Source organism: Podarcis melisellensis (assembly GCF_964234715.1).
Source record: "Podarcis melisellensis genome assembly, chromosome: 11".
Classification (NCBI taxonomy): Eukaryota; Metazoa; Chordata; class Lepidosauria; order Squamata; family Lacertidae; genus Podarcis; species Podarcis melisellensis.
The window spans coordinates 41,292,995-41,320,585 of record NC_138543.1 but is presented as its reverse complement, the minus strand read 5'-3'; the positions used below and the strand labels follow the sequence as shown (position 1 = coordinate 41,320,585).

At 44.1% G+C, this 27,591-nt stretch overlaps 2 protein-coding genes and 1 long non-coding RNA gene across 3 annotated transcripts in view; 2 read left to right on the top strand and 1 right to left on the bottom strand.

The window, feature by feature from the left end:
* LOC309380292 overlaps window positions 1-27,591 on the bottom strand; it is a 45,727-nt gene extending 18,136 nt beyond the window's left edge. Inside the window, exon 1 of the long non-coding RNA XR_014172815.1 lies at window positions 27,540-27,591. This is a non-coding gene — a long non-coding RNA (uncharacterized lncRNA). The remainder of the gene's footprint in view (window positions 1-27,539) is intronic.
* LOC309380150 (granzyme A-like) lies at window positions 5,639-12,065 on the top strand. The gene is made up of 5 exons (XM_081930014.1): window positions 5,639-5,784; window positions 7,043-7,178; window positions 7,638-7,779; window positions 9,862-10,125; window positions 11,817-12,065. The coding sequence occupies exons 1-5, from the start codon at window positions 5,673-5,675 to the stop codon at window positions 11,976-11,978; spliced, it is 816 nt and encodes a 271-aa protein (XP_081786140.1). The 5' UTR covers window positions 5,639-5,672; the 3' UTR covers window positions 11,979-12,065.
* On the top strand, window positions 15,791-22,700 carry LOC309380157 (granzyme A-like). Its single transcript, XM_081930028.1, has 5 exons — window positions 15,791-16,187; window positions 17,010-17,154; window positions 18,669-18,810; window positions 19,213-19,479; window positions 22,494-22,700. The coding sequence occupies exons 1-5, from the start codon at window positions 16,127-16,129 to the stop codon at window positions 22,650-22,652; spliced, it is 774 nt and encodes a 257-aa protein (XP_081786154.1). The 5' UTR covers window positions 15,791-16,126; the 3' UTR covers window positions 22,653-22,700.

Below are 27,591 nucleotides of genomic sequence, written 5' to 3'. Positions count from 1 at the left end.
AAGGTGTTATCACAGGTACCACACATTCCAGCCATGCAAAAGCTATCAAGGAGGGTATTGGGAATGACTGGTGATGCTGGGAGCCTGGGAAAAAATGGCATGGGAATTCTGTGGGATGAATAGAAAGACGGGGGGGGGCACATCCAGTCCTTGAGCCTGAGGTTTTTCTCTCCCCCACTTGAAAAAACCGAGTAGGTTCTACTCATTTCATCAAACCTGAAAAGATAAATTATTATTTTTGATGCATACATCATTCATTTATTTATTGTTTATTATACAGTATATATTTAATATTTTCACTGTGTGTTATAATGTATAATAGCCATTTGGACATCTGAAAACTATATTAGTTGATTTCTAAACTTAGGTGCATTTGAAGAAACCATTCTTCACATTCCAGACCTCGCTGAGCCTTCCTGTCACTTCTTTTGTACAAAGCTGTAAGCATAATATACTACGTATAAGAAACAAGAGTTAGGAAACCTACTCTGTGAATTCCAGAAGAAGATTCCAGGAACAGAAGACTAAAAAACAACAACACCCAATTCCCTCCTATGGTATTATTTCTCTTGTTGTGACTTTTCAAATAGTTACTAATTGTGCTTTGTTTCATGTGACACTGCGGCTCAAGATTATTCGGTAAAAATAGATGCAAGAGGGGAAAAAAGGTTTGGGCATTTAGATGCTTTCTTGACCACAACAGTACCATTTCAAGGTTTGTTTTTTTCGTAGGGTGTGGGAGGGGATGTAGATATTTCAGAAGTCAAGAATCCCAGCAAGGTTCAAAGGCTTGAATCAGAATACAATTGTATTTTTAAAGTTACTTTTGAGCCTGCTTCCAGAGTGTTGCTGTTTTGCGGGCAGGATTCAATTATACACTGTCAAATTCAAGTTGCACAGGGAAAGTAGATTTGGGGGTCTTGCGCAACAAACCCACTTCCCAAAAAAAGAAGCAGCATAAGAGTTTTTGTGGTAAGGAAAATGATTTGAAAATGCACTGGAAAGTGTGGAATAATAATGGCTTGCTGCGGTGTTATATAACCTTCTCACACACTCTTCCTCCCAAGTATCATCTTCCATCCAGATACACATTTGGAATAGTGATGGACAAACTAGCCTCTGTTTGGTTCGAAATGAGTCACCATTGTCATGGTTTTTAGGCAACTTGAGAAAGCAAAACTCACTTTCCCTACAAATATTTAATTGTCTTTAGTTGTACTGCATGAAACTGGCTAAAAATCTGGGCACAGAATTCCTGCTCACACAGACCTAAGCCAATATTCCCAAAGGGGGAGATTTTAAGGCTCAAAGGGCAGGGGCAGGAAATAAGTTGTGCAACCCCAGAGTTCATCTACCCAAACTCTAGGGAGTTTCCAAACCAAGCTCATAACATAAAGGATTGCACTGCTATGTTTTCTTGACCTCTATAACTTACAACGAGACATTAGAAAGAGAGGAAAAGATGCATTCGAAGATGCTTCACTGCTTGGTAAAACGGTTGCAATTTTTGAAGAGCCCAAGCTTTTTTCTCATGCTGTCGGTCTCCGGCAGTCCTATAAATGTTTGTTCATATTTAAGTCCCACTGTGCTCAATGGGATTTGTTCCCAGGTTGACGTGCATCGAATTGCATAAGAAGAGCCTAGCTGGATCAGGCCAAAGGGTCATAAAGTCCAGTATTCTGCACTCACAGCAGCTGACCAAATGCCCCGAGAAGTCCACAAGCCAAATGCAACAGAACCTTCCCCACCTGCAGTTTCCAGGAACTGACATTAAGAGACATGTTGCCTCTGACCGCAGAAATAGAAGATTTATGCTATAACAGTCTTTATGCTATAACAGTCCAATTCCTGGAACTAAGCCCTATTGAATACAGCTGGGATTTGTCATAGGCCACTGCTATACATCGAAGGCTGTGTATGACGGTATCATTTGTACCCACATGAGTCAGAAGGAGGAGGTTGTGGTCAGCTTGGCAATTTCACATCATGACTCTTCACCTGGGAGACAGCACACCTCCTGGGACATCCTGTTACCACCGCACACTGCTGCCTCTGTCCCCCTCAGAAGGGAGTCGCCTATCACCACCACACGTCTCTTCCTCCTCTGGGGAGTGGCAGGAATTGTTTCGTACGCTGTACCTTCCACAGCCAACTTGGTGTATTCTGAGGTTTGCAACTGCCGTATGGCCCATAGTCAGAGCCTGGGACAGTGGCATAGCATGGGTTGTCAGCACCTGGGGCAAGGCAAGTAATTTGCGCCCCCTAACCCGTGGATTTTAGCACTCGAGTCTCTTCCAGTAGATTAGTTAAAGAAACCCTTACCCCCTAAGCACCTGTATTGTTTGTTATGAAAATACTGATGTAATTAAAGTAAAATGCATCTAAATACAAGTTTATTTTCAAACACTTTATTGTTAGCTGCGAGTGCGAGCACACCCCCCCCCAGATGTTGCACCTGGTGCGGCCGCCCCCCCTGCACCCCCCACGCTATGCCACTGGCTCGGGGTGAGGGCATGGGATCAATTTTGCAGCTTCTTTGTGGTGAGCATCAGAGCAGGCATGTCGGAGAAGCTGTGGACATGCAAGGTTCCTGGCCGCTTTGTTTCTCTTACACACAGCCCAAAATGAGCCTGGAGCTATCGCTGTGCCTGTTAGAAAGCAAACAAACGACTGGAAGATACATAGCAGTAGGAGGGCCAGAATGTTGGACTACAATCCAGCACACCAGCACTGCAATCCCCACTAAGCCCTGAAGCTCACTAAGTGACCTTGGGCCAGTCTCTCTGCTTAATCTACCTCTCAGGGTTGTTGTGGGAGGAGAGAACATGCCTTGAACTCATTGGGTGGTAAAAGGTGGTAAGCAGAATGCAATTAATACATTAAAAGGGGGGCAAAAGATAACCCAGATTTGCATGTGTCAACTTATACATACAGAGACAAATTTGCAAATCATTCATATAATTTAAACAGAAATACAGTACGGAAAACCAAGAAAATCTTTAATAAAAATTAATTTTTTAACAAAATAGAAATATAGCATGTATGTTATTGTTTAATTTCTCTGTGTTTTCTGGCCTGTTAAAATATCTTTGCAACTGCCTCTTATAAACCCCTGGGTAAATCTGAATAAAATAATCTAAAAACCCAGCAACATTTGTTCTTGCAGCTCTGCTCTGTAAACATCTCTTATTACCCTCAGATCACATCACTAAAGAGGAAGCACCCTTCGACGGCACTTTTACATGGATAAATGACCTTTGCTTGGAAGATAAACCAAAGATTTATCCCATCAGCAGTGGACAGGTTCCATTCTCAAAACACTACTCTTCCAGGAAACAACATTTGTGGCCATGTCTACATTGTCTGTTGAGAGCCAGATGTGAATTGCTGTCAACAACAACAAAGAAAGGGAAACAAATCCTGCATTGAATGAAATGGGCTTCATGCAGTGACAGAGAGAATGAGAGAGAATTTCATTACCATCCTGTTCATAAAGTGCAGGATATCGTGTGTACATTTAATGCCAGCTTGTCTCTCTGCTGATTCCCATATTTCCCTTGTAAATGGTAAAGTCATTAGAAGCTTATTTAAAAGGACTTCAGTCCTGACCACAATTAGGCTGCTGAAATCCCACTGGAATTAATGGGATTTAAGTAGCGCTCTGCAGCATTTTCAGCCAAGGCAAGGGATAAATTTCCTTTGTCACATTCATATTTATCATTATGCGAGAACATATCATACAGATAGTACTCAGCATTACAAAATAATCTGCAATGAAACAAGAAGGCAGCTAAATCATGCAAACTATCCTGGTTAATGCACATAGGTAAAGGTAAAGGGACTCCTGACCGTTAGGTCCAGTTGTGACTGACTCTGGGGTTGCGGCGCTCATCTCGCTTTATTGGCCGAGGGAGCCGGTGTACAGCTTCCGGTCAGCATGACTAAGCCGCTTCTGGCAAACCAGAGCAGCGCACGCAAACGCCGTTTACCTTCCTGCCAGAGCGGTACCTATTTATCTACTTGCACTTTGACGTGCTTTCGAACTGCAAGGTTGGCAGGAGCAGGGACCGAGCAATGGGAGCTCACCCCATCGCAGGGATTCGAACCACTGACCTTCTGATCGGCAAGTCCTAGGCACTGTGGTTTAACCCACAGCGCCACCCACATCATATCATATATCAACATTAATAAACAACTGTTTATCAATAAATTACCAACAACCAGCCCAATTTAATTTCATACAGTGGTGATGAAATGGTGCTTCTTAGGGATGCTACTAGCCCAGAGATAGAAAGAAAAAAGAGTCCCTACCAGAGAGGAATGGCAAACTAAGTGGTTAGTCTACGCTGAAATGGCAAAACTGACTGGAAAATTCAGAGACCAAGAAGACAAGAAATTCAAGAAAGAATGGGAAAAGTTTATAATTTATTTAGGAGACCACTGTAAGCAGATGAAAACATTAGCAGGATTTTAATCTCACTTGTAATGTAACAAATACTATGGACAATATGGATAGACATAGAAACAGTGTCTGGGTGAAAATCGCTGAAATGTCTGGGGGAAATCTGGACATACCACAGTCCATGTTGGAAGTCTATATTTTGGTGGATTCCCTTTAAAATACCTCAAAAAGCTGAACAACTTGGCAAAAAAAACCCCACAAACCCTTCAACAACTTTCCCCCTTTAAAAATATGGCAACCCTATTATACATTGCAATCATATAGAGAAGCCCTCCTGACTACCCCCCGCCCCCATATTGTATTTTATGTTCAGTTCCTATGCAAACCAAGGCTTTTTAGCAGGGTGAAACAAATCATTCATCCAGAGACAAATTACTAAAGGTAATATACAGTATATGTGAGTTTGAGAGCCCTCTGGTGGACCTAAAAAATATTAAGACTTCTGTGGGGGAAAAGTTCTGAGGAGCATCTTTCTCCACCATCTCAGTTGCTGCTGCCTCTTTGGCACATTGGCACATGGCGCCTATAGTGTTTCAAAGGCATTTCTTTTCATGTGGATGAATCAAATAGCACACAAATCTTTGTGTGGAGGGAGTTTATGCCCTTGTGCTGAGATCTGCACAGAGTCCCTTCTCAATCCTGCCAACTGTGCAGCTGGCAGAGAGCAGCCAGAGCTTGCCTACAAAAAAATAAACGATAAATGAAAAAGTTTTCTAGTAGGTGTCAAAAATACTAAGGTGCCTTTCTCATATCAATAGGCAGGGCGTTCCAGAGGTCAGATGCTTCCACAATAAAAGGTCAATTTCTCACAGATATGGAACTAACATTATCATCTACTCATTTATCACAGTAATATTACAGGTTATAAGCTCCTTTCCACAGAAGAAGTCTGTGGAAGTCCGTTCTCTCTCAAACCTTCTTTTGACTCAGCAGGAGGCAATTGCCTACCCAAAACATTCCACGAGGTTCAATAGTCGTCACCCAGTTTTACACAGCAACCTCAGGTATGATAGGAAATATCAGTAAAGCACTCCTGAGAACACAGGGTAAGCCTGTCTCTCATTCCCTCCCCAATTCATTGGTCATGTTGGTTCATTAAATGACACAAACTTTTCTTGCCTGGAAATGACCGACACGTTTCTGAGGTCACATTGTGGGTGTTTCAGTTTCTAAATGAACATCTATAAAGAGAAAGAAGAAGAAAACCTCAATGTGTATATATACCAGATACTTTGATGTGGGGGAACACAAAGCAGCAACGATGGGTGTTTTCTTTGACTTGTGGTTCTTCAGTGCCATTTTTCTCTTCAGGATTCCAAGAGGTAAGTGTCCCATTATATGAGAGAGAGAGAGAGAGAGAGAGAGAGAGAGAGAGAGAGAGAGAGAGAGATTGCAATGTAATGCAATCAAGTGGTTAAGCAAAGCAATCTTGTTTTTGTTCAATCATTTATTCAATAGCTTAAAATATATCATCATCAGGTCCTGGGGTGGGTTGCAACAATTTAAAAAATGCAATATTAAAACCATTTAAAGCAACTGGCAAGTGATTTACAACATGTGTGCTCCTTTCAGTATTTACAAAGTAAGGGAACCTGCACACCAGTTTGGTCCACTTGAAGTTGAAAGATGAGCCTGATACTGTACCTTTTTGGCTGAGCTATATCACAGACCTCATCTGGCAGCATTGACTGCTGGGGAAATGCTATCCTTCCCTCTGAGAGCATTGCTGCTCTGTCAAATGCCTCATGTGTGATGGCTATGTAAATGGCTTCAGCTCCCACTGTATTGTGTCTCTGATCAGAAGGGTAAACAGAAGGGCAGCACCTTCCCCATCTCCAGCAGCTAGTATTTAGAATCACAGAACTGTAGAATTGTAGAGTTAGAAGGGACCCCAGGGGTCATCTAGTCCAACCCTCCCCCCTGCAATGCAGGAATCTTTCCCCATCAGGTGGGGCTTGAACCCAAAACCCTGAGATTAAGAGCCTTCTACTCTACCAACTGATCTATCTCGGTCAGCTCGTATTACTGCCTCTGATCACACTATGATCATAAAGGCACAGTATAGTGAGTAGGTGGTCTGGCTTCGGGAGAGTCCAAAGGGCCAGATTTGGAGGGCTAAGTTTGACCCCCTGGGCCTGAGACTTGCCACCCCTGATCTAACAATTGGCACCACCCTCAGCTTCTGCTGAGCACAAAGCGAGCACCCAGTAATCTCTGCCTCTCTGTATGCACCTGTCTTCATCCTTTGCAGGAGGTCAGCACAAGGAGTGATCCATCAAGCCCACCAGCCACTTACGGCAGCTCACCAAAGGCACGCTAAGCCTGTTTTAATACTGCCTGGAATTGCAGAAACAGGAGGCAGGTTGTCAATCACCTGGTTGGGCCACCAGAATAACATGGCCAGGGAGCACTTTCCAGTTTGATGGGCCATCAGTTACACAGGCTTTCTGGAGTGAATTACATTCTTTTCCTTCATTACTCATTTTCCTCTATTATTTTTTCTTCTATTATTATTATTACGGCAGTGTATGCCACCTATTGTGATTATTAGCATGACTAACACCGCCACCCCTTTCTCAGATCAATGTGCAGATATAATTGGAGGGAAAGAATCGAAACCACACTCAAGACCTTATATGGCCTTAATCAAAGGAAGCCAGATCTGTGGAGGAACGTTGATCAAACCCAACTGGGTGTTAACAGCAGCCCATTGTCTGTAAGTTTCAAGAAATGTTTCTGTTTCTGTTTTTGGTGGTGGTGGTTCACAAACTTAATACTGCCCATGTAGGGATGCTAGCAGATTTGCAATTACCAGCTTCATATCAGAGCACAGCTATCTGTTGGGTGTTGCACATATCTCTAAATCTTGCAATACAGTTCTTGGCTCAAAAAAACAACTAGAAAATGCATATAAAAATGAATATTGAAGGTTAAAATGGGTATATAAATGCATGTTTCATAATAAAATACATTGGGGAGCAGATTGGAGTAGAGTGCATTAAATTGTTTATTTTGTGCAAAGTAAGTTCAAAAAGGTAAATTTTTGTGTGGTTTTTAATAAAAATGCAGATTGATGCAGAAAGGGAATGGATTTGTAAATGAACATATGTGAAACTGACATACGCTAATGAACTTTGGACATCCTTTAACTTATCCATATTCTTTATCTTCTTAGGGAGAAAAGTCCCACAGTTGTTCTTGGAGCTCATTCATTAGCTACACATGAGGATACCCAGCAGATATTTAGGGCTGCTAGACAAATTGCTCACCCATGCTATGATGAGACGACAAAAGAACATGACCTTATGCTTCTGCAGGTATATCTCCAAATGGCACATACTTCTAATATAGGTGCTAAGGGAAGCAACCATGTTGTGTCCAGTGTGGTGTAGTGGTTAAGAGCAGTAGACTCGTAATCTGGTGAACCGGGTTCGCATCTCCGCTCCTCCACATGCAGCTGCTGGGTGACCTTGGGCTAAGCACACTTCTCTGAAGTCTCTCAGCCTCACTCACCTCACAGAGTGTTTGTTGTGGGGGAGGAAGGGAAAGGAGAATGTTAGCCACTTTGAGACTCCTTCGGGTAGTGTTAAAGCGGGATATCAAATCCAAACTCTTCTTCTACTCTTCTTCTTCTTTTCCCTGAGGAGTTTTGGGAGTTTGCTAACAGTGACACCCACTGATAACATGATAGGTGGACTCCTCACAGCTGCTACAAGAGGCGCACACTTGGCCAAGCATGATCTCTGAACTGAGCCAGGGTTGGACTAGACGTCCTTCCAGTTCTATGAAATTCTATGATAGTGATATGCCGGTTGCCTTGACAATGGGGTAACACTGGTGGAGTGAAGTTAAAGACGAAAGGTAGAGAAAAGGAATCATAAAGATTGAGCATAACAGCGCCATTGTCTGGGTGATAGGAAATGCTCCCCTCCCAACCATAAGCCTGGATGTTCAGAGAGATGGGGAGAGGGTAAGCTGTTAGGCCTGCTGAGATCTATTTACATGCCCAGGAGGCAGAATCTAGGGAGGTTTTCTGGCTAATCTGCCACAGTGATTTTAATGGGAGTAGATCATGACTAATTTCCTCAGATCCAATTAGCAGGGGGTGGGTGTAAGGGAAGATCTGGCAGCATCCAGAGGGGGTTATGGTAGGATTCAGTAATAGGAGGCCAGGAGAGGCCATATCTCCCTCCAGTAAAGAACATTAATCCATTCTCCAATTGCACAAGGGAGTGAGGCATATACAAGGTGGTGTTGTTGGCATCTGTCTGTCACAAGAGACCATGGAGTGCACCTGGTATAGTGACTTATTATTATAGTGGGAAACCTCTAAACCTCCAGATATTGCTGAACTATAACTCCTAGAAAGCCTGGCCAAAGGCAAGGAATGATGGAAGTTGTAGCTCAGCAACATCTGGAGGACCAAGTTGTCCACACCCAGATTAGCAAGCAGTCCATTGGAATTGGGGTTGGTCCATTTTCTTACTCAAAGTGATTTTGAGGAGGGCCCCATAAAATTACCTGCTGACTAGAGAGTTAGTGGAATCAGTATTTTTAGGAGGACCCTGAAGATTTCCCCCCACTCTCCCTTACATTACCTGGTGTAAACTGAGCTACCGATAAAGGTAAAGGTAAAGGGACCCCTGACCGTTAGGTCCAGTTGTGGCCGACTCTGGGGTTGCAGTGCTCATCTCGCTTTATTGGCCGAGGGAGCCGGCGTACAGCTTCCGGGTCATGTGGCCAGCATGACTAAGCCGCTTCTGGCGAACCAGAGCAGCGCACAGAAACACCGTTTACCTTCCCGCCAGAGCGGTACCTATTTATCTACTTGCACTTTGACGGGCTTTCGAACTGCTAGGTTGGCAGGAGCAGGGACAGAGCAACGGGAGCTCACCCCGTTGCGGGGATTTGAACCGGCGACCTTCTGATCGGCAAGTCCTAGGCTCTGTGGTTTAACCCACAGCGCCACCCGTGTCCCTATATGATGCACTGAATTGTTGATAGCATCCTGAGTTTATCATGGGCTGCTTGGTTATTTCAAAAGTGAAGTCTGGTTGGTGTTCTTTGTTACTGCACAGAACATTGTGAAAACCTCATTTTTTAAAAGTGTATTTATAAATTCATTAAACCTCAACTTATTTAACCCACTGTTGCTCACAAAATACGGTAGTGTGAAATGTTTCAAAATGAAGATCAGCACATTTTTAGCAGTTTTGTTAGTGAGGTAGGTTTGCCTGACTGACCCAGCAAAGAGTTTCATGGCTGAATGGAGCTTCAAACCTGGCTCTCCTTTGTCTTAATCTGACACACTAACCACTACACCACACTGCCTGCTAATAATAAGTGTTGGTTTTCCCTACACACACCCACACCCCGCTCTCTCTTCCATCTCTTTTAAGCTTAATGGAACAGCAAAGATTAACAAAGATGTGAGAACCATTAAGCTTACCAAAAAGGGCGATGATCTCAAGGCAGGAACCAAGTGTCAAGTAGCTGGATGGGGAATTACTCAAAACAGACAGAAGAAGCCATCTGATACCCTGCGTGAAGTTGACGTCACCGTCATTGACAGAAAAAAATGCAATGATGGCTATAATCCTCCTGTTGTGACAATGTATATGGTGTGCGCTGGAGACAAGAAGGGAGGAAAGGATGCGTGTGTGGTAAGCTTGTTTATTTACCATTTCTGTCCTCAAATATGAACTCTCTTGTGACTGACACCTTGTTCAGTAGTGTGATACACATAAGGAGGAATAATTAGCTCCGTTTACCGTAGCTCTGTTTACTCAAGACTTTTAAATACAGTGTTTCCTTGGTGAAATTCCCCCAACTGGGAATTAAATGACTGTCTCGCCAGAGTGGTGCATGCTCTGGTTATCTCCCGCTTGGACTACTGCAATGCGCTCTACGTGGGGCTACCTTTGAAGGTGACCCAGAAACTGCAATTAATCCAGAATGTGGCAGCTAGACTGGTGACTGGGAGCAGCCGCCGGTCCTGAGAGATCTGCATTGGCTCCCAGTACGTTTCCAAGCACAATTCAAAGTGCTGGTGCTGACCTCTAAATCCTTAAACGGCCTTGGTCCTATATACCTGAAGGAGCGTCTCCACCCCCATCGTTCTGCCCGGACACTGAGATCCAGCGCTGAGGGCCTTCTGGCGGTTCCCTCACTGCGAGAAGCCAAGTTACAGGGAACCAGGCAGAGGGCCTTCTCGGTAGTGGCGCCCACCCTGTGGAACACACTCCCTTCAGATGTGAAGGAAATAAGCAGCTATCCTATCTTTAAAAGACATCTGAAGGCCGCCCTGTTTAGGGAAGTTTTAAATATTTAATGCTGTATTGTTCTTAACATTTGAGCTGCCCAGAGTGGCTGGGGAGACTCAGCGAGATGAGCGGGGTATAAAAAATAAATTATTATTATTATTATTATTATTATTATTATTATTATTATTATTATTATTACTATTACTATTACTATTATTATATAAATAGCCCAACGAAGATTAGGGTGGAAACAGCAGTTTAACGAGAAACAGCAATTACTTTGTAGTGCCTTTCCTGCCCTTAAAAATAACAGGCCTGGGCAAGGTCTGAGAAAAATGTTTCTGCAGAGTTTCAGCATAAACTAAAGAAAAGCCAATGCCTAGTCAGACCTTGATTTTGTTACAGCTATGATGGGCACCTCATTAGCTTACCATCACACACAAATAAACACACAAGTCTGCTTAGTAGTTGGTAAGGTGAGGGAGGAGGAAGATGCAGGAGGTTACCAGGGTTAGGGAGTGATTTATGTGCAGGAGAGTTGCAGAAAAAGAGCAGGGAGGAAGTGTGGACTTGGGGCAAAGGTGAAAACAGGGTTGCAAAGCCAGGCTGTGGAATAAAAGAAAGAAGTGGTTTCAGAAATGGGGTTGAGGAGGTGAAAAGCAAGCTGGGGTGGAAAGGGGGTTAAAATGGGGGAAGGTAGGGGACTTGGTGAACGGAGCAAGCAGGTTACAGACTCTGCTAACCCAGAAATAGTGCTTCAGGTTAAGAACTTTGCTTCAGGATAAGAACAGAAATTGTGCTCCGGCCGTGCAGCGGCAGCAGGAGGCCCCATTAGCTAAAGTGGTGCTTCAGGTTAAGAACAGTTTCAGGTTAAGAACAGACCTCCGGAACGAATTAAGTACTTAACCCGAGGTACCACTGTATAGTGGGAGAACAGTTGAAGGACTGCCCTGTAGGGAAATCATGAAATGCAGGTGTTTAATTTGTCAAAACTCTCCTTTTACTATCATTCTGAGAGTGTGAGCAAGGAAATATATGAATCAGCAACAAGGAATAGTCTTGTCAAGGGTCTCTCTTCTTTTTCCCACCAGGGTGATTCGGGTGGTCCTTTGATATGTAACGGGGAACAAAAAGCCATTGTATCCTTTGGTGGAAAATCAGCATGTGGCGATAAACATCAACCTGGCGTCTATACTCTTCTCACAAAGAAGCATATCTCCTGGATACAAAAGACAATTGGAGGCAACCTATAGATGGTTGGTTTGATTTTGTGATTCTCTCTCCAGATACTTGTTGATCTGCCTTTAATAAAATCAAATGTAAACAACAACAACAAAAAACCTTGCTAGCTGCTTTACTTCATGGGTATGTCGTTCATGTCATTCATACACCAGGTAGTATCTCTGGTGGGGGACATGTTGTGCTGCTTTTGGATAGTTTGTCCACCTTTGGTCCCCCTCCCTGCACTCAACACTCACCTGCACCTCCTAGAATCTCTCAGCATGCGACAGTGGCCAAACCCCAGGAACGGCTTCCACTGGCTGGCTAAACCAGGTGAGGGTAGCCGATGGGTCTCAAACCCTCGTTGAGCTATGACTTTCCCTGCATACAAACACAGGCTCTGGCAGATTGAACGGACAAGACCTATAGTGGTCTAGAGGTCTAGAGGGAAGTGAGGGGCAGATGGGGCTTGTCCGCCTGGGCAGGTAGCCCATCTGGGAGAAGGAAAACTCTGGTCCTAAGCCTGCACTGCCTTGCAAGATATTTTCAGGAAAAGAAAATGCTAAGGCGGAGGTTTTCAACCTTTTTGAATCCACGGCTTCCTTAACCAACTACATTCTCCTTGCAGCAGCCCTGTGGGGCTCAGGAGCCCAGTTATGTCACCCCTTGGCTGCAGAGCTGGCAGCCCCTCACCCTTTTTCGAACACCCTCCCTTGTGTAGTGTTTCCTCAGTCTCCTCTCCTCTCCCCTCTCCTTGGGAGTCCTCCGGGCAGCCGCTGCTGCCGCCCCCTGGTATCTGAGCTGCCCCCCTGCCCCAAAGGGAGGTTCCTCCTCCCAATGCCCCACAGGGGTGTGGGAGTCTGTCCATTTCCAACAGCAAGGGCTGGCGGACTGGTGGCTGGGCTCCCTTGCCCGCTTGCTTGCTTACTCCGAGGCCACCTCAGCTCCTGGCAACCAGCGGCCCCTGGCCAGTCCCAGAGGCACCATTCACCCAGGGAGCTTGTAGACAGGGCTGCTGCAACAAACAGCTATGCAAGCCTTTGGGAGGCAGAGATGTGAGAGAGTATCAAAGGAGGGAGGGAAGGAAAGAGGGACAGAGGCCAGTGTTGCTTGCGGCACCCCTGACCATCATTCAGGGCACCTCAGGGTACCCTGAGGGCATTGGTACACTGGTTGAAAACCAGTGGGCTAAGGAGTAAACCCTACACAAATCCAGCATCCCTAAGACTGTTGGATAGCACCTTATATGCCTCCTGTCAACTCCTGTAGCCAAGCTGGTCCCATTTGTATTGCTCTGGTTTCCTTTGGACCACATCAGCAAGGCCAAGAGGGCCCCTTGAAATCTGGGCAGCCCAGGACCTCCATACACACTGCCCAGACTTGAAACCTGGTCACTTAGGTGCTGCTAACACAGCAGTTCGATTTCACTCTATTCTCTCGAGACAGATGGATGCCAGCATGCCATTCAGCCTTGTCATGGCCTGTTATGTACTAGGACCATCTCTCAATTAAGAAAATTTGAAGTATATGAAATTCATATGCAGCAGAATGAGGTGGGGATGCAGCGGCAGAATTTTGAGGTACTAGACTGCAATGAAGCATTTCGGGAGGCCCCAAGAGGAGTCGGAGGAAGAGCTGCCAGCCATTGAAGCCATGCGGCCGCTGTGTTCAGCTCAGCCCCCAGCTCCTCCCAGTATTCTGACATCACACGCACGACCTTGCCCCCCCCCCCATTGCCCTTGAAAGCTGGTGCCTCTGATACGATCAATACTCTACAAGCAGAGAAGCAGGGAGCAGATTTGACAAGAATCTTTCATAATGTGCTTGTGGGTTTACTTGCAGAGGAAGAGCATTCAGAAACAGCATTTTGAAATGACACAGCCCACTTTGCCTACCACCTCAGGGTGCACCCTTGCTGAGCTGCATGTGTGAACCAGGCCACAGAGATCTAGCAGGGTTGTGGGCCAGGTGTCATACTTCACAGAGGGTCACCCTCCATTTGGATGACTGTCGTCTCCATGTCTGGTTGAAAGTGCCATAAGATTGCAGAGCGGGTGAGGCCTGGAAATGGCATGCCCACAGTGAGCCCCATTTATAGTAATAATTTCTAAAGTTTCATCTATTCTATACATAAAAATCAGCATGTGGGCAAACTGTTGCCATATGTTGTTGTATTTTGGGGGATGATACTTTTTTTTGGCAAAGCATAGCTTGCCACCCTAGAGTTCTAGTGGAGGTCTAATTGTCTCACTGAGAGAGCAGGAGCTGCACTCTCAGTTCATTGCTCCATCCAACTGATGTCTGGCCTTAGGTTCTGGCCGATCCTGCCACATATGAGACACAATCTGTATAATGATCTTTGGCAGGCGAGCAGCCTGATAAGCAACGAAGGCTCTCCGTCAGTTTTATACAAGTTTATTTAAAAGAAAGACACATCCAGAGCATGGCGTTCTGCCTGCTCTCATTAATCTTAGTTGCTCAGTCTGACTCATCATTCCTCCCCCCAACAGGAAGAATGCCACCTTTCGTCTCCTTCCCTTCCATTGCTCTCGGAGCTTCTCTAATCTCCTCCTTTTAGGATTGCAGGGCTGAGCTACCTCTTCCTCAGAAGACTCAGCCTCCGACACCGTCTTATCTGCTGGTTGCCTAGCAACGCCTTGGCTGACTTCCAACTCTTCCCCCCCCCTTGGGAGCTAACTGCTTCTTCCCTGGAGAGGAGGGGCTCTGGGCTGCTCTCTCTAAAATCAAACAGACAGTTCTCATCTACAGAGTCAACCTCTTCCTCACTCAGCTCAATTTCCGAGGCTGACTCTCCCGGTGTGCTCTGGGGGGCTAAATTCCTGACAATCTGCATTTTAATGACCATTTAAAACAACCTTTCTCAACCTGTAGGTCCCCACATGTTGGACTACAACTCCCATCACCCCTAGCTAGCAAGGCCAGAGCTCAGGGATGATGGGAGTTGTAGTCCAACAACATCTGGGGACCCACAGGTTGAGAACCACTGATTTAAAGGTTTTTATATAGCAGTGACAGCAACGTTCATGCACGTAACAGAAACTGAATCCAGAACTTCTTGTTTCTTCGTAATTTATGAATTCAACATTGAAGGGTGTGTGTTTTTTACACCTGCTTTAAATTAAAACCACAGGGGACTCTGAGGATAACCAACTTCTCTATGCTATGCTATGCTCTGGCCATGGCTGAGACCACATCACAGAGCATTAAAAAGCCCTATAACATGGAACAAAAGCAGGTTATCTCTGAACTGTGGGAAGAGGTGGTAGTGAGTCCATTCAGGGGCATACAGTTGGAGTGCCAGAGGGGCCATTGCACGGGCGCAGATTCTTGAGGGGGCGCAAAATAGGCAGCCACAGCACAATGATGCCTGGTGCTCCTCTCCTGGTGTCAGAGGAAACAGTGCTCGCAGAGAGCACACCGGGCCATGCCATTCTGGAGTTACCGGTATGGGGGCACCTGGTTTGCACCCGCTAAGTGTTGCTTCAGCTGGCTGGGCTCCCCTCTGTACAGGTGGACAGTGAAAAGCTTTGGCAGTGTTCCCCAGTCTTTCTTGCATAATTATCTGTTCTTGATACCCAACTAAGGCTATCCACAGACACAATTTAATATCCCAAAACTGTTTCGGACCACCTCACAAAGAGGTGTAAGCATTTATACTATTTCCTACAATATTCTAGAATACACCTGTCCCATTTTACAGCTGAAGGTCGCTGAGACAGATGGGTCTGTCAGAGCATGCTTGTCAGAGAATGATGCACTATTATCTCATCATACATCAGTCACTGGAGGAACTGAATGGTGATGTCATAATCATGCCAGCTAATGGTAGGTGTTTTCTTCAGTCTGGCCAGAATTGTAGTTTTCAGCCAACTTTAAAGTACTTTTTCCTGAAAACTGCAACAGCTATAGCAATGATTATTTTCTCTCTCTCTCTCTCTTTGTACCTCTTAGCTGAATAACTGTTGATATACATACTGAGATCCCCAGACTCTCTCTGATGCCTATAAATAACAGCTCTCTAGAAAGCCCAGAGGCTTCATTGTGGGTGTTTCAAATTTCCGAGCTTATAAAAGGATGCCCTTGAGACGACGAAATGAAATCTCACTTCCTTCCTATGCTCAATACATATTAGACATCTCATTGTGGGGGGCCGCAGACAATGGGGCGTGTCTTTGTTTTGTGCTTTTCCATGACCATTTCCCTCCTCAAAATTCAGAAAGGTAAGTCAGTGTTGCTATATCTGCTGTATATGTCTCCTGCACACCCCACTTCTTCTTCTCCTCCTATATATGTAGAGCATGGTGTATATAGAACAACCACATGGCCAAAAAGTAATTTGGTGCAGGTTTTTCCCTGCTAGCCTAATTGCCTTGGTGGTCGGCAGGACAGAGGAGAGAGGCTGTGGGTCAGGGCGGGGTGTATTAAAACATTCTTAGAGCTATGTGGAATTCTGAACTAAACTAGCCACCGTGCCAAAGAAACAGAATATGTTAAGTACGTCTAAAGATGGACCCATCTGTCAATTTCAGTTTCACTCAGGCTGCAGGCACACCATACAAATTTAAAGCACATTCCCCTCCTCACAGACTCCTGGGAACTGGAGGGTGAGAGTTATGCCCACACACCCATAACTCATGAACTGGCCTGCAGCACATTGCATTTACTTACTTACTTACTTACGTACTTACTTACTTACAGTGGTATCTCGGGTTACATACACTTCGGGTTACATACGCTTCAGGTTACACACTCCACTAACCCAGAAATAGTACCTCGGGTTAAGAACCTTGCTTCAGGATGAGAACAGAAATCGTGCTCTGGCAGCGCGGCGGCAGCAGGAGGCCCCATTAGCTAAAGTGGTGCTTCAGGTTAAGAACAGTTTCAGGTTAAGTACGGACCTCTGGAACGAATTAAGTACTTAACCCGAGGTACCACTGTACTTACTTATTTCATAAAATATATATACCACTTGATTGTAAGAGGGGAAAACCTCAAAGCAGTTTACAAATCCGACCTGATCAAATGACTTATGTCCCCTACAGGTCAACCTCAAGATATAGTTGAATGGATAGAAGAAGGTCAGCCTTTAGGATCATATATGGTTGCACTCATCAAAGGAAATAGCGTGTCATGTGGAGGAACTTTGATCAAAGAGAACTGGGTGTTAACAGCAGCCCATTGTTTTCCGTAAGTCTGGAGAAATACTGATGCTTTGTAGAAACCTCTCCCTGGCATCAATTCTCAAGGACCTTTTCAAGTCAGGTAGCAATATTTGCTTCATAACATCCATTGCTTACAGCAGCAGCTTGTAAATTCAAGAAGGGTAAGAGAACAAGGATATCCAACTGTGGGCTTGAAATGTGGATAACAACTGCTTAGAACATGGGTAGGCAATCTAAGGCCCAGGGGCTGGATCTGACCCAATCGGCTTCTAAATCCGGCCTGCAAACAGTCCTGGAATCAGCATGTTTTTACATGAGCAGAATGTGTGCTTTTATTTAAAATGCATCTCTGGGTTATTTGTGGGGCATAGGAATTCATTCTTCTTCTTCTTTTTCCAAAAGATAGTCTAGCCCCCCACAAGGCCTGAGGGACGATGGACAGGCCCCATGCTGCAAAAGTTTGCTGACCCCTGGCTTAGAACATATCTTTGCAGTATTAAAAAGATCTTCACTAGCATCCACTTGGCTTCTGAGTACAATTTAGGTGTTGACTGTCACCTCCAAAGTTCTACTTGGGTTGGGATCAGAATCTCTGGAAGCGCCTACCCTCATATGAACCTCCTCACACATTGGGTATCAAAAATGTATGCAGAAATGAACTGGGTAGTGACAAGTGACAGGGCGAAGGTCATTAGTTAAATTGGCTGGTGCACGTGTGGCTGCCCATGTCCAATGAGGAGAGAAGATCAGTTCCAATCTGGTTCCGTTCTCTCCAGAGATGCTTGGCTGGTACACTCTGGACAGTTGGAAGACTCCCCAGAGCAGTGTGAGTTGGTGGGGAGAAGAGAGATAATTCCACTGGGCAAGCAGAAATGGAACAATTTCCTTCGTGCTACGTTGGTTTCCAACTTTAGTATGGAATTTCCATTTTTATTCACTCATTTTTCACAGGCAACCAGACGACGCTGTTCTCCAGTCATTCTCAACATGTCTGCATCTGTACTGGAATTGTTTTAAAGATGCTTTCATTGTTTTATCGCTTCTTGTTTTCTGCCCTGTGCTCATTTGGGAGGAAGGACAAGATACAAATTAAGCAAATAAATGTATTTTCCACAAATCCAACTTTTTCCAGAAGAATGGAAGAGTAACATAGTCTCCACAGGTGTATAAGTCCTTCATGATTCTGACATGGGCAGTGACCTGTCAAACAAGTCAACCTTTTGCAGCTCAGCACACACTTGCCAGAAGCTTTCTGCCAGCCGCCATTTTATAACATTAGTTTTTTTAATCAATCTTTTAATTAGTGCTGAAACCCCTTTCTGACTATAAAAGAGCGGTCACAAATTAGAATGAGCAAGGTGATAAAATGGCAGCTGCTGCAGAGTTAATACTGAATATGTGATGAGCTTCAAATGACTGCTCACCCGTCTGAGGCAGCAAAATATATACATATGTGGATAAAGAAGAGTACGCAAACACTCAGAATGGTGAAAATCAAATATCAGTGTGGTGAATTTATCAGTGGCTCTGCTTTTTCAGGGATGAAGAAACATACATGATTTTTGGAGCTTATTCACGAACTAAAATAGAGCACGGAAAACACAAGGCTAACATTACCAAAACATTTTCTTACCCAGGATTTAATCCGAAGACATTTGAAAATGACATTATGCTTTTGCAGGTAAGTCGATGTTATGTAAGTGCTATCGCCGTTTTAAACTGCATGTGTGTGTGTTTATATATGCAATTGTTTTATGTGTTCATTTAACGAAATTTACAAGCAGCTTGTTTGTAATAAAACCTCAAAAGCATTTTACAGTTATTTTAACTTCTTTATATGTAGCTGATACATACATACATACATATATATATGTATATATATATATATATATAGTTTCAGGATGCCTCATGGAGAGCGATTCATAAAGGAATTATTATTATTATTATTATTATTATTATTATTATTATTATTATTATTATTTAATATTATGCTAGAAGGAAGACTAAGGTAGATTGCATGAAAATCTGTGGCCTCTTCTTGCCTATAGATCCCAACTATAGATCCTTTTTATGATTCCTTCAGTTTCAGTCAGGAAAAGGCCACCCTCCACCTGTAAAAACCATTCCACTTACCCACTCATATGATGACATGAAGGGTGGAACCCAGTGTGTCGTAATTGGGTGGGGGACAATTAACAGAAGAAGCGGATTTGATACCCTGCATGGAGCCAACGTCACCATCATTAGCAGAAAGGTCTGCAATGACAAGCACCACTATAATTCTCACCCTCCTCTGACAATGAATATGCTGTGTGCTGGTGAAAAGAAAGGCGGCGGGGACAGGTGTATGGTAAGAGAGTCTTTGTTTATTTCAACTAATTCTGCACTCATGCACTCATACAGCTGCTTGCCCCCCCCATGAAGAAATTTTTGCCTTTCAGCTGATCGACCGAGGAATCAGTTAAATTATTTTTTTTTACCAAATATTCAATAATAAAAAAATAATAAACCTGAGGCATTGAATGAAGTACAGCCACTTGATTCATTTTTAGAAGGAATGTTCACCTTTAACACTTCTTTTAAATAAATAAATAAATACTCTACTATAGTAAGATACCAGAAGTCGCTTAAGACAGAATGAAACAGCCTCAACGTGCAATTAAAACCAATTAATCACCACTTAGAAACTTCTGTAATCAATCAGTCTGTAAATCAGTTTAAGTAAAATGAAATGAAATGGCCCTCACTTATTAAGAATTGAGCTTCTGCCCCTGTTTATGAAGTAAAACTTTAGCTGCTTAAAGTTTTGAATACACTGAAGAAGGCATGCAGCTTTTGATGAAGATTTCAGTTCATAATCTTAACCATGCTTAGTGTTTTATCCAGTATGACCTGGGGAATCAAGCTATAGCTGTGTAGTTTTATTTATTTTATCCCGATTTGCTAGGCAAAATCCTTCCTTGGTTGAAGTCATTATTAAAATGTAGCGTGTTAACTTAGGGACTGAGGACCAATCTGGATTAATGCTGCTTGATGTTATTATTGTATTAGCATCATCATCATCATCATCAACAACAATAATAATAATTATTAGTCTGGTGTCAGTAGCAGGTAAACACTCTGGGACTCATAGGATGTGCCATCTGCCTTTGCCTGCCATAGACTGTCAGTGTTTGTAAAAAGCAAAAAAAAAAAAAGGAGGAAAAGGTTCTGACCTCCCTTTGCCTCTTCAGCCTGGTCCTCGGACCCTTGTCGGCACAAAAAGAGTCCACGAGAATATCCTTGCAGAGTTTTATTCTTAAAAGTCTTTGTGCAAAACACGACTGAATAACTCCACACACCAGCACCAACCAACCCAAACACCAGCCTCAGCAACAAACTAACATTTCTCACTTATATATACAACTTGGTGCAGACCGCTGAGTCATGCTGACCCAGCTTTATTCGCATTAAAGAAACAGCGGCCATTTTAGCCGTGACACCCCTTCTGTTTCTTTAAATGCGAAAAACCCCAACAGAAACAATACATACATACATTATATACATAAACCCAGTTTTGTCATCAGTTCATTATGGCATGTTGCTGGCAAAGGCTTGGTGAACAAATCAGCAATATTATCTTGTGACTGACAATACTCCAGTTTGATTACCCCATTCTGTACACAATCTCTAACATTCGCATGACGGATAGCAATATGTTTTGATGCGGATTTCATTATTTCCGAGCCCGCTAATGCAATGCACGATTGGCTATCTTCATACACTTGGATAGGCAAATCAACTTTACAATCTAGATCTTTTAGTATCTGTATAAACCACATGATTTCATTGCATGCTAGCGACAGGCTCCCATATTCTGCCTCACAGGATGAGGTTGCAACAAATCCTTGTTTCTTTGACCTCCACCCAATTATGGAATTGGCAAACATCATAACCATTCCACTTGTAGATTTTCTGGTAGCTACACAGCTTCCCCAGTCCGTATCAACAAATACTTCTAGTTTTTCGTCTTGTGTACTAGATATCTTCAAACATACATTTAATGTCCCCTTTAGATATCTGATAAGCCTTTTCAAAGCACACCAATCATCAGTACTGGGTTTAGATACACGTTGACTCAGAACATTTGTAGCACATGCAATGTCTGGCCTTGACCACTGGCTTAAATATAACAGTGATCCTATTTTTGAGTGATACAACTCAGGCTGATCAAATTTATCATCACACACTGTCTTTGGGAAATCTGGTGTCATGGGAGTCTGAACTGGCTTGCAGTTTTCCATGCCAAACTGCTCTATCAAACGAAGAATTTTCTCTTTCTGACTCAATAGGAAGCTTCCATCAGCTTCCTGCCTTACTTCTACTCCCAAGTAATTGCTTACAGGCCCCAAGGCTTTAAGCTTAAACCTCTTTTCCAGTTGACTTGTGAGCTTCTGGATCTCATCTGTGGAACTCCCTGCCACAAGCAAATCATCAACAAAGACTAAGAGCATTAGATATTTGTTGCCTGATCCCTTGGTGTACAGGCATGGATCAGCCACACTCCTTTTAAAACCAAGTTTTACAAGGGCTTCATTTAAACACTGGTTCCAACACCTTCCACTTTGTTTGAGACCATAAACAGCCTTTCTCAAACGCCAGACTGCACCATTCTCCTCTTCAAACCCAGGGGGTTGTCTCATTAATACTTCATGGTCTAAATTTGCATGCAGATATGCAGCATCAACATCAAAATGGTGCACTGCTAGTTGTCTTACAGCAGCAATGGAAAGCATTAAGCGAAAAGTTTCACTCTTTACAGTGGGAGAAAACACTTCATCATAACTCTCCCCTTTAATCTGAGTGAACCCTCTGGCTACTAATCTGGCTCGAAAACGTGGTTCCCCAGATGCAAGGGTTTTCCTTTTGTAAACCCACTTGCATGACACCACTCTGCCACCAGGTGGCGGCATTATGACCTCAAACACTTTGTTACGTTTAAAAGAGTCCATTTCTTCTTTCATAGCTTGTTCCCACAAAGCACGTTCCTCAGGGGGTAAGTCTAAGACTTCATTATAACTTTGTGGTTCCACACAACTCACATTGCATACTCTCACTCCTCCTAGGGTCAAACGCTGAGGAGGTACACCCTTGTTTGAACGCTGGGAGCGCCTAGGCACTATTACTTCTTCTTCCTCCCTTATCTCTGGCTCTTCTTCCTCTTCCTTGCAGTCACTGTTTTAATATTTTAATTAAAATATTTTGTTAAAATGACTAATTGCAGAACTGAATTTGTGGTTGGAATATTATGACCGTAGGGAGGTATATAGATCAGCTTCTGCTTAATGGTAACATCCAATCTCTTCTTTCCTTTCTTTTCCTCAGGGTGACTCTGGTAGTCCTTTAATATGCCATGGGGAACAAACTGGAATCCTCTCATTTGTTAGAAAATGTGAAAGTCACCGATACCCTGGCGTCTATGCTCGACTCACAGCCAACCACCTCTCCTGGATAGACACAGTCATGAACAATGGCACTAGCTGATCACATGATTTTATGATACTCATTTTTTATACATATTGATGAAGCTTTTCTTTGTTTGCTGGTGATTCAGTTTATCTTACTCATCTCTGTAGCTGAATTATAACACCCATTTAACAGATGGGAAGCAGATACCTCAGCACCCAAAGCCAACTGTGGGATCTAAATGCTGATCTGTGATCTGAACTCCCGTTTCTAAAATCTAGTTCCAATCTTCAGTCTACTGTCCGTATAATTAGGGGTTTTTCTTGCCTCTGGCCCAGAGAATTTCACCATCCACATACAACCTATTACCTTGAGCTTGGAGTCAAATTAGCAGCCTAAATCATAAGCCTGATTGCAACAACAACAACAAGCATTCAGCCGCAGTCATGAGAAGCAAACTCGGGGCCTGATTTGAATGAATGGGAGTTGTGCCTTTGATGTCATCCATCATGCTCATTGTTTGCAGAATCAAAAGGAGGGTTTGCTTATCCTCCTTCACCCACTGCACTCCTAACCTGACTACTGTAAACATATGAAATTCATAAGGGGCAAATCAGAGAAGCAAATGTTGGTACATAAGTGTGGTAAGTTTCTTCTCTGTAAGGAAGAAGGGGGTCCTGGGTGTGTTGTTACCACCCTAGCACTTCAGAGAAGTCACAATTTAAGTGACTGCTTATATTAGAGTGGTATGCCTGTAGGTGATCCATATTTATATCCCTAGTGGCGCTGTGGGTTAAACCACAGAGCCTAGGACTTGCCAATCAGAAGGTTGGCGGTTCGAATCCCCGTGACGGGGTAAGCTCCCGTTGCTCAGCCCCTGTTCCTGCCAACCTAGCAGTTCAAAAGCACATCAAAGTGCAAGTAGATAAATAGGTTTACCTCCGGCGGGAAGGTAAACAGCGTTTCCGTGCGCAGCTCTGTTCGCCCAAAGCAGCTTAGTCATGCTGGCCACATGACCCAGAAGCTGTACGCTGGCTCCCTCGGCCAATAAAGTGAGATGAGCGCCGCAACCCCAGAGTCGGTCACGACTGGACCTAATGGTCAGGGGTCCCTTTACCTTTTTAACTCTGGAAAGACCTTCAGTGAGTGTCAACTAAGGGACTGGCTCTTCAGAACTTCTTTACTGTTAAGTCAACATGCAATGGGATGGGAAAACAGGGACGAGGCACAAACACTGCCTCCCATTGCCATCATCTTTGGCCTACATGAGTTGGAGGGCAAACATCTGAAGTGGGAAGCCGCTGTACTCATGAAGTGCCCCACATATTTTAGATCCCTGGAAAATCTTTGTGGCAAACATTTAACAGAAGATAAATATGTGAGATAAAAGACTGATATTTTCTAATCCACCATGTGTAACAGGGTCTAATTTGCCAAAGGTACAATACATCTGTTGACCACCATATATTGATATGGGATTGCTATGATGATTTGTGACAGAAACATCCACTATGGTTTAGCCCTAAGGCAGGGGGAGCGACTTATGGCCAGATATGTTGGACTCCAACTCTCTTCAGACTCAGCCAGCTTGGCCAATGGCCAAGGGATTATGGGAATTGTAGTACAGCAACATCTGGAAGGTTGCAGGTTCCCCACCCTTACTGTAAGTCAATTTCTAGCCAGTGTGTTGGGCTTGACAAAAGAAGTGAATAGCTCAGGTGCTGGCATTTCCTCAATAGGAGCTAATAGGCAGGAGATACATTGATGCTTTTGAATTATGGTGCTGGAGGAGACTCTTGAGAGTCCCATGGACTGCAAGAAGATCAAACCTCTCCATTCTGAAGGAAATCAGCCCTGAGTGCTCACTGGAAGGACAGATCGTGAAGCTGAGGCTCCAGTACTTTGGCCACCTCATGAGAAGAGAAGACTCCCTGGAAAAGACCCTGATGTTGGGAAAGATGGAGGCACAAGGAGAAGGGGGCGACAGAGGACGAGATGGTTGGATAGTGTTTTCAAGGTTACCAGCATGAGTTTGACCAAATTGCGGGAGGCAGTGGAGGACAGAGGTGCCTGGCGTTCTGTGGTCCATGGGGTCACGAAGAGTCGGACACGACTAAACAACAACAACACAGAGGTCTCATTGGACTAGGCAAGAAATTAGAGCTTGGGGATAGATAGGATACCTCTCTGCCACATTTATACACAAAGAGAGCTAAAGATAATGTAAGAAGGGCACCGCAATTATGACATAGTGAATTGAGCAGGATGGAAAGTGAGATGTAGGGGGCAAATTTTGGCCTTGCATAGGGCGCCGCTGAAATTTGAAAGACCAAAATCTCCCTCCGATTTTGGTGTTCACCTATACTGAGCAAAGTTAGTGCTTTTTGCTTCAAGGGGCGTTGTGATATCCTCATGCAGCCAAAGCTGATTGATTATATGGCACCATCATAAAGCCAATTCAGAGCAAGGACATTGCCCTCACTCTGAAGTAGCCTCGTGATGTCAATTGTGCGGCCAAATCTGATTTCCTGCATGGCATATTTATATCCAGTAGCAGATGGTGTGGTGGGACTGGACCACTTATTGAACATCCTTCTGGCCTAGTTGCTTCTGCTTAGTGGGACTGAGAGGGGAAGAGGCAAGATGATGTAATGAAAACACACCTGCAGGAAACAACAGATTAACTTCACTGTAACGTTTGCACCGCATTGACTTTGCCACCGCCTCACCCCTCCATGCATGACTTGTGAAGAAACTCAACCAAATTGGGGGAAAGATAACAGATCACCGTTTTTCATTTCACATAGATCTGTAGATAACAAGTTCCCACTGCATTTGAGCTCAGCAGGAACCAAACTAGAAAACGAAACTAACATTGAGAGTCACTGTGTGAGTTAACAGTATGTGGACTCAAATAAACACAAATGGAAAAATCAAAGTCATTATTAGCAGCAAATACCATGATTAAGGCAACACTTTCCCCAGGCACCCTAATATTGGGAATTGCCACTGCACTGTGAATGCCCAGTTCACATGATACGCTTCTTGAGGTGAATGTGAAACATGAAGGGAATTTTATATGAGAACTTAACTTTCAACTTAGAAACACATATTCCTCACTGGTATGCTTTGTCAGGAATCCCTCAGCCACAGCCCTGCTTTGTCATGAAAGGCAGGCTCACCAGAAGCCGTTTGATTCTCCCTTGGACGCAGCCTTCCTGGAACCCTTCAAACAGGCAGCAGGAAGAGACTACTGGCTTCCTGTCTGCTCCCAGATCCAGCAAAAACTCCTTGGTAGCTCCGTCAGTAGAGAATGAGACACTTAATCTCAGAGTTGTGGGTTCGAGCCCCATGTGGAAATGGAGTCTCCAGGCTGACTAGAATCCTGAACAGGAGCACTCTACACTGCAACATTTTGTTGCAGATGGCATATTCCCCTTGAGAAAAACAGTACAGATTTGCTTAATGCTTGTAAATTCTGTATTATAATCCGAGAAGAAGGTGGAGAAATTGACAGGCCTTGGTTTTTAAGTCCCATTTGATTTCTGTCGAAGTTACTTTTGAGTAAAATATACAGTGGTACCTCAGGTTAAGTACTTAATTCGTTCCGGAGGTCCGTTCTTAACCTGAAACTGTTCTTAACCTGAAGACCACTTTAGCTAATGGGGCCTCCTGCTGCCGCTGCACCGCCAGAGCACAATTTCTGTTCTCATCCTGAAGCAAAGTTCTTAACCTGAAGCACTATTTCTGGGTTAGCGGAGTCTGTAACCTGAAGTGTATGTAACCTGAAGCGTATGTAACCCAAGGTACCACTGTATGTTGAACTGCAGCCCAACAGTCCTCCTCTAGATGCAAGCACCAGATGCAAGAACTATTGCAAGCATAGCTGAGGGGTACCAAAAGCTTTTCAGCCATGGATTCTAGTTTTTTAACCAGCACCATAACTTGTAGCACAGGACAAACTTTGCTGATTCGTTTTTTAAAAACTGACTGGGTATTTGTCGGGTCGTCCCCTAAAGACTGGGCGACTCACCTCTTTAAAACACTGCAACAGCAAGGGAGGGTATAATCCTGTGCCTCTCACACCGTTGTTTCAGTGGTCCCTTCATCCCATCTCCTCTCCCAGAAGTGGTGCCAGGACTTTAGGGCCCCACTCTGCAAACGGACGACAAGGGCTCACAATAATGAACATTACCATCTAACTATGGGGCCCAATCAGACCACATCTTGGCAACTGGAGACGGCAGGGTAAAACCAGAGCCTAAAATTATTTAACTGCCCTACTGTCTTCAACTACCAAGGGGGCAAAGTTGCAGCGCTGCTGGCAATAGCAGACAGAAGAGGATGGCAAGAGGAGGGTCAGTAAGGGAGGAAGGCTGGGCGGTTGCGTCCTCCCTCAGTGCCTAGGAGCTTATGAAGGGAAAGGCACCGCTTTCGGAAGAAGAAGACCCAGCAAGAACAGTGCTCAGGCAGTTTGGTGTGTATAAGAGTAGGGGCAGTGAGGTGAGGTGACAGCGGCAGCTGATCCCAATGTAGATTTTTATTCAGGGCCAGCCCACCCATAAGATTAAGTGAGTCAACCGCCTCAGGCGTCAAAATCCACAGGGGAAGCTGTTCCTAAGGTAGATCTTTCTTCCTCTCTTACTACTGATGTAGATCTTCCCTCGTCCTTTCTTCTTCAGCAGGGAAGAAGAACCATTATGGGGTCTGCCTCAGGTGCCAAAATGTCTAAGGCCAGCCCTGCCTCCAACCCTCTACATCTTTGCTCTTAGGACCCTCCGTAGGCCATGTCTGTTATGTACTGAAGTTCTCACCCTGGGCCAGCAGGGGGATACTGTAGATAGTTTTCACTCAGGTCCACATATGCAAATAAGGGATTGAAAGTGACGTTCAGTGATTCGATAGTTACAGAAAGTGGTTACTGCTGCGTTGTAGTGGAGCTCTATATAAGCAGGTTGGCTGAACCCTTCAGTTTAGTTCTGTTCTGGCCTGTGAATAAACAAGAGCTGATTGAAGA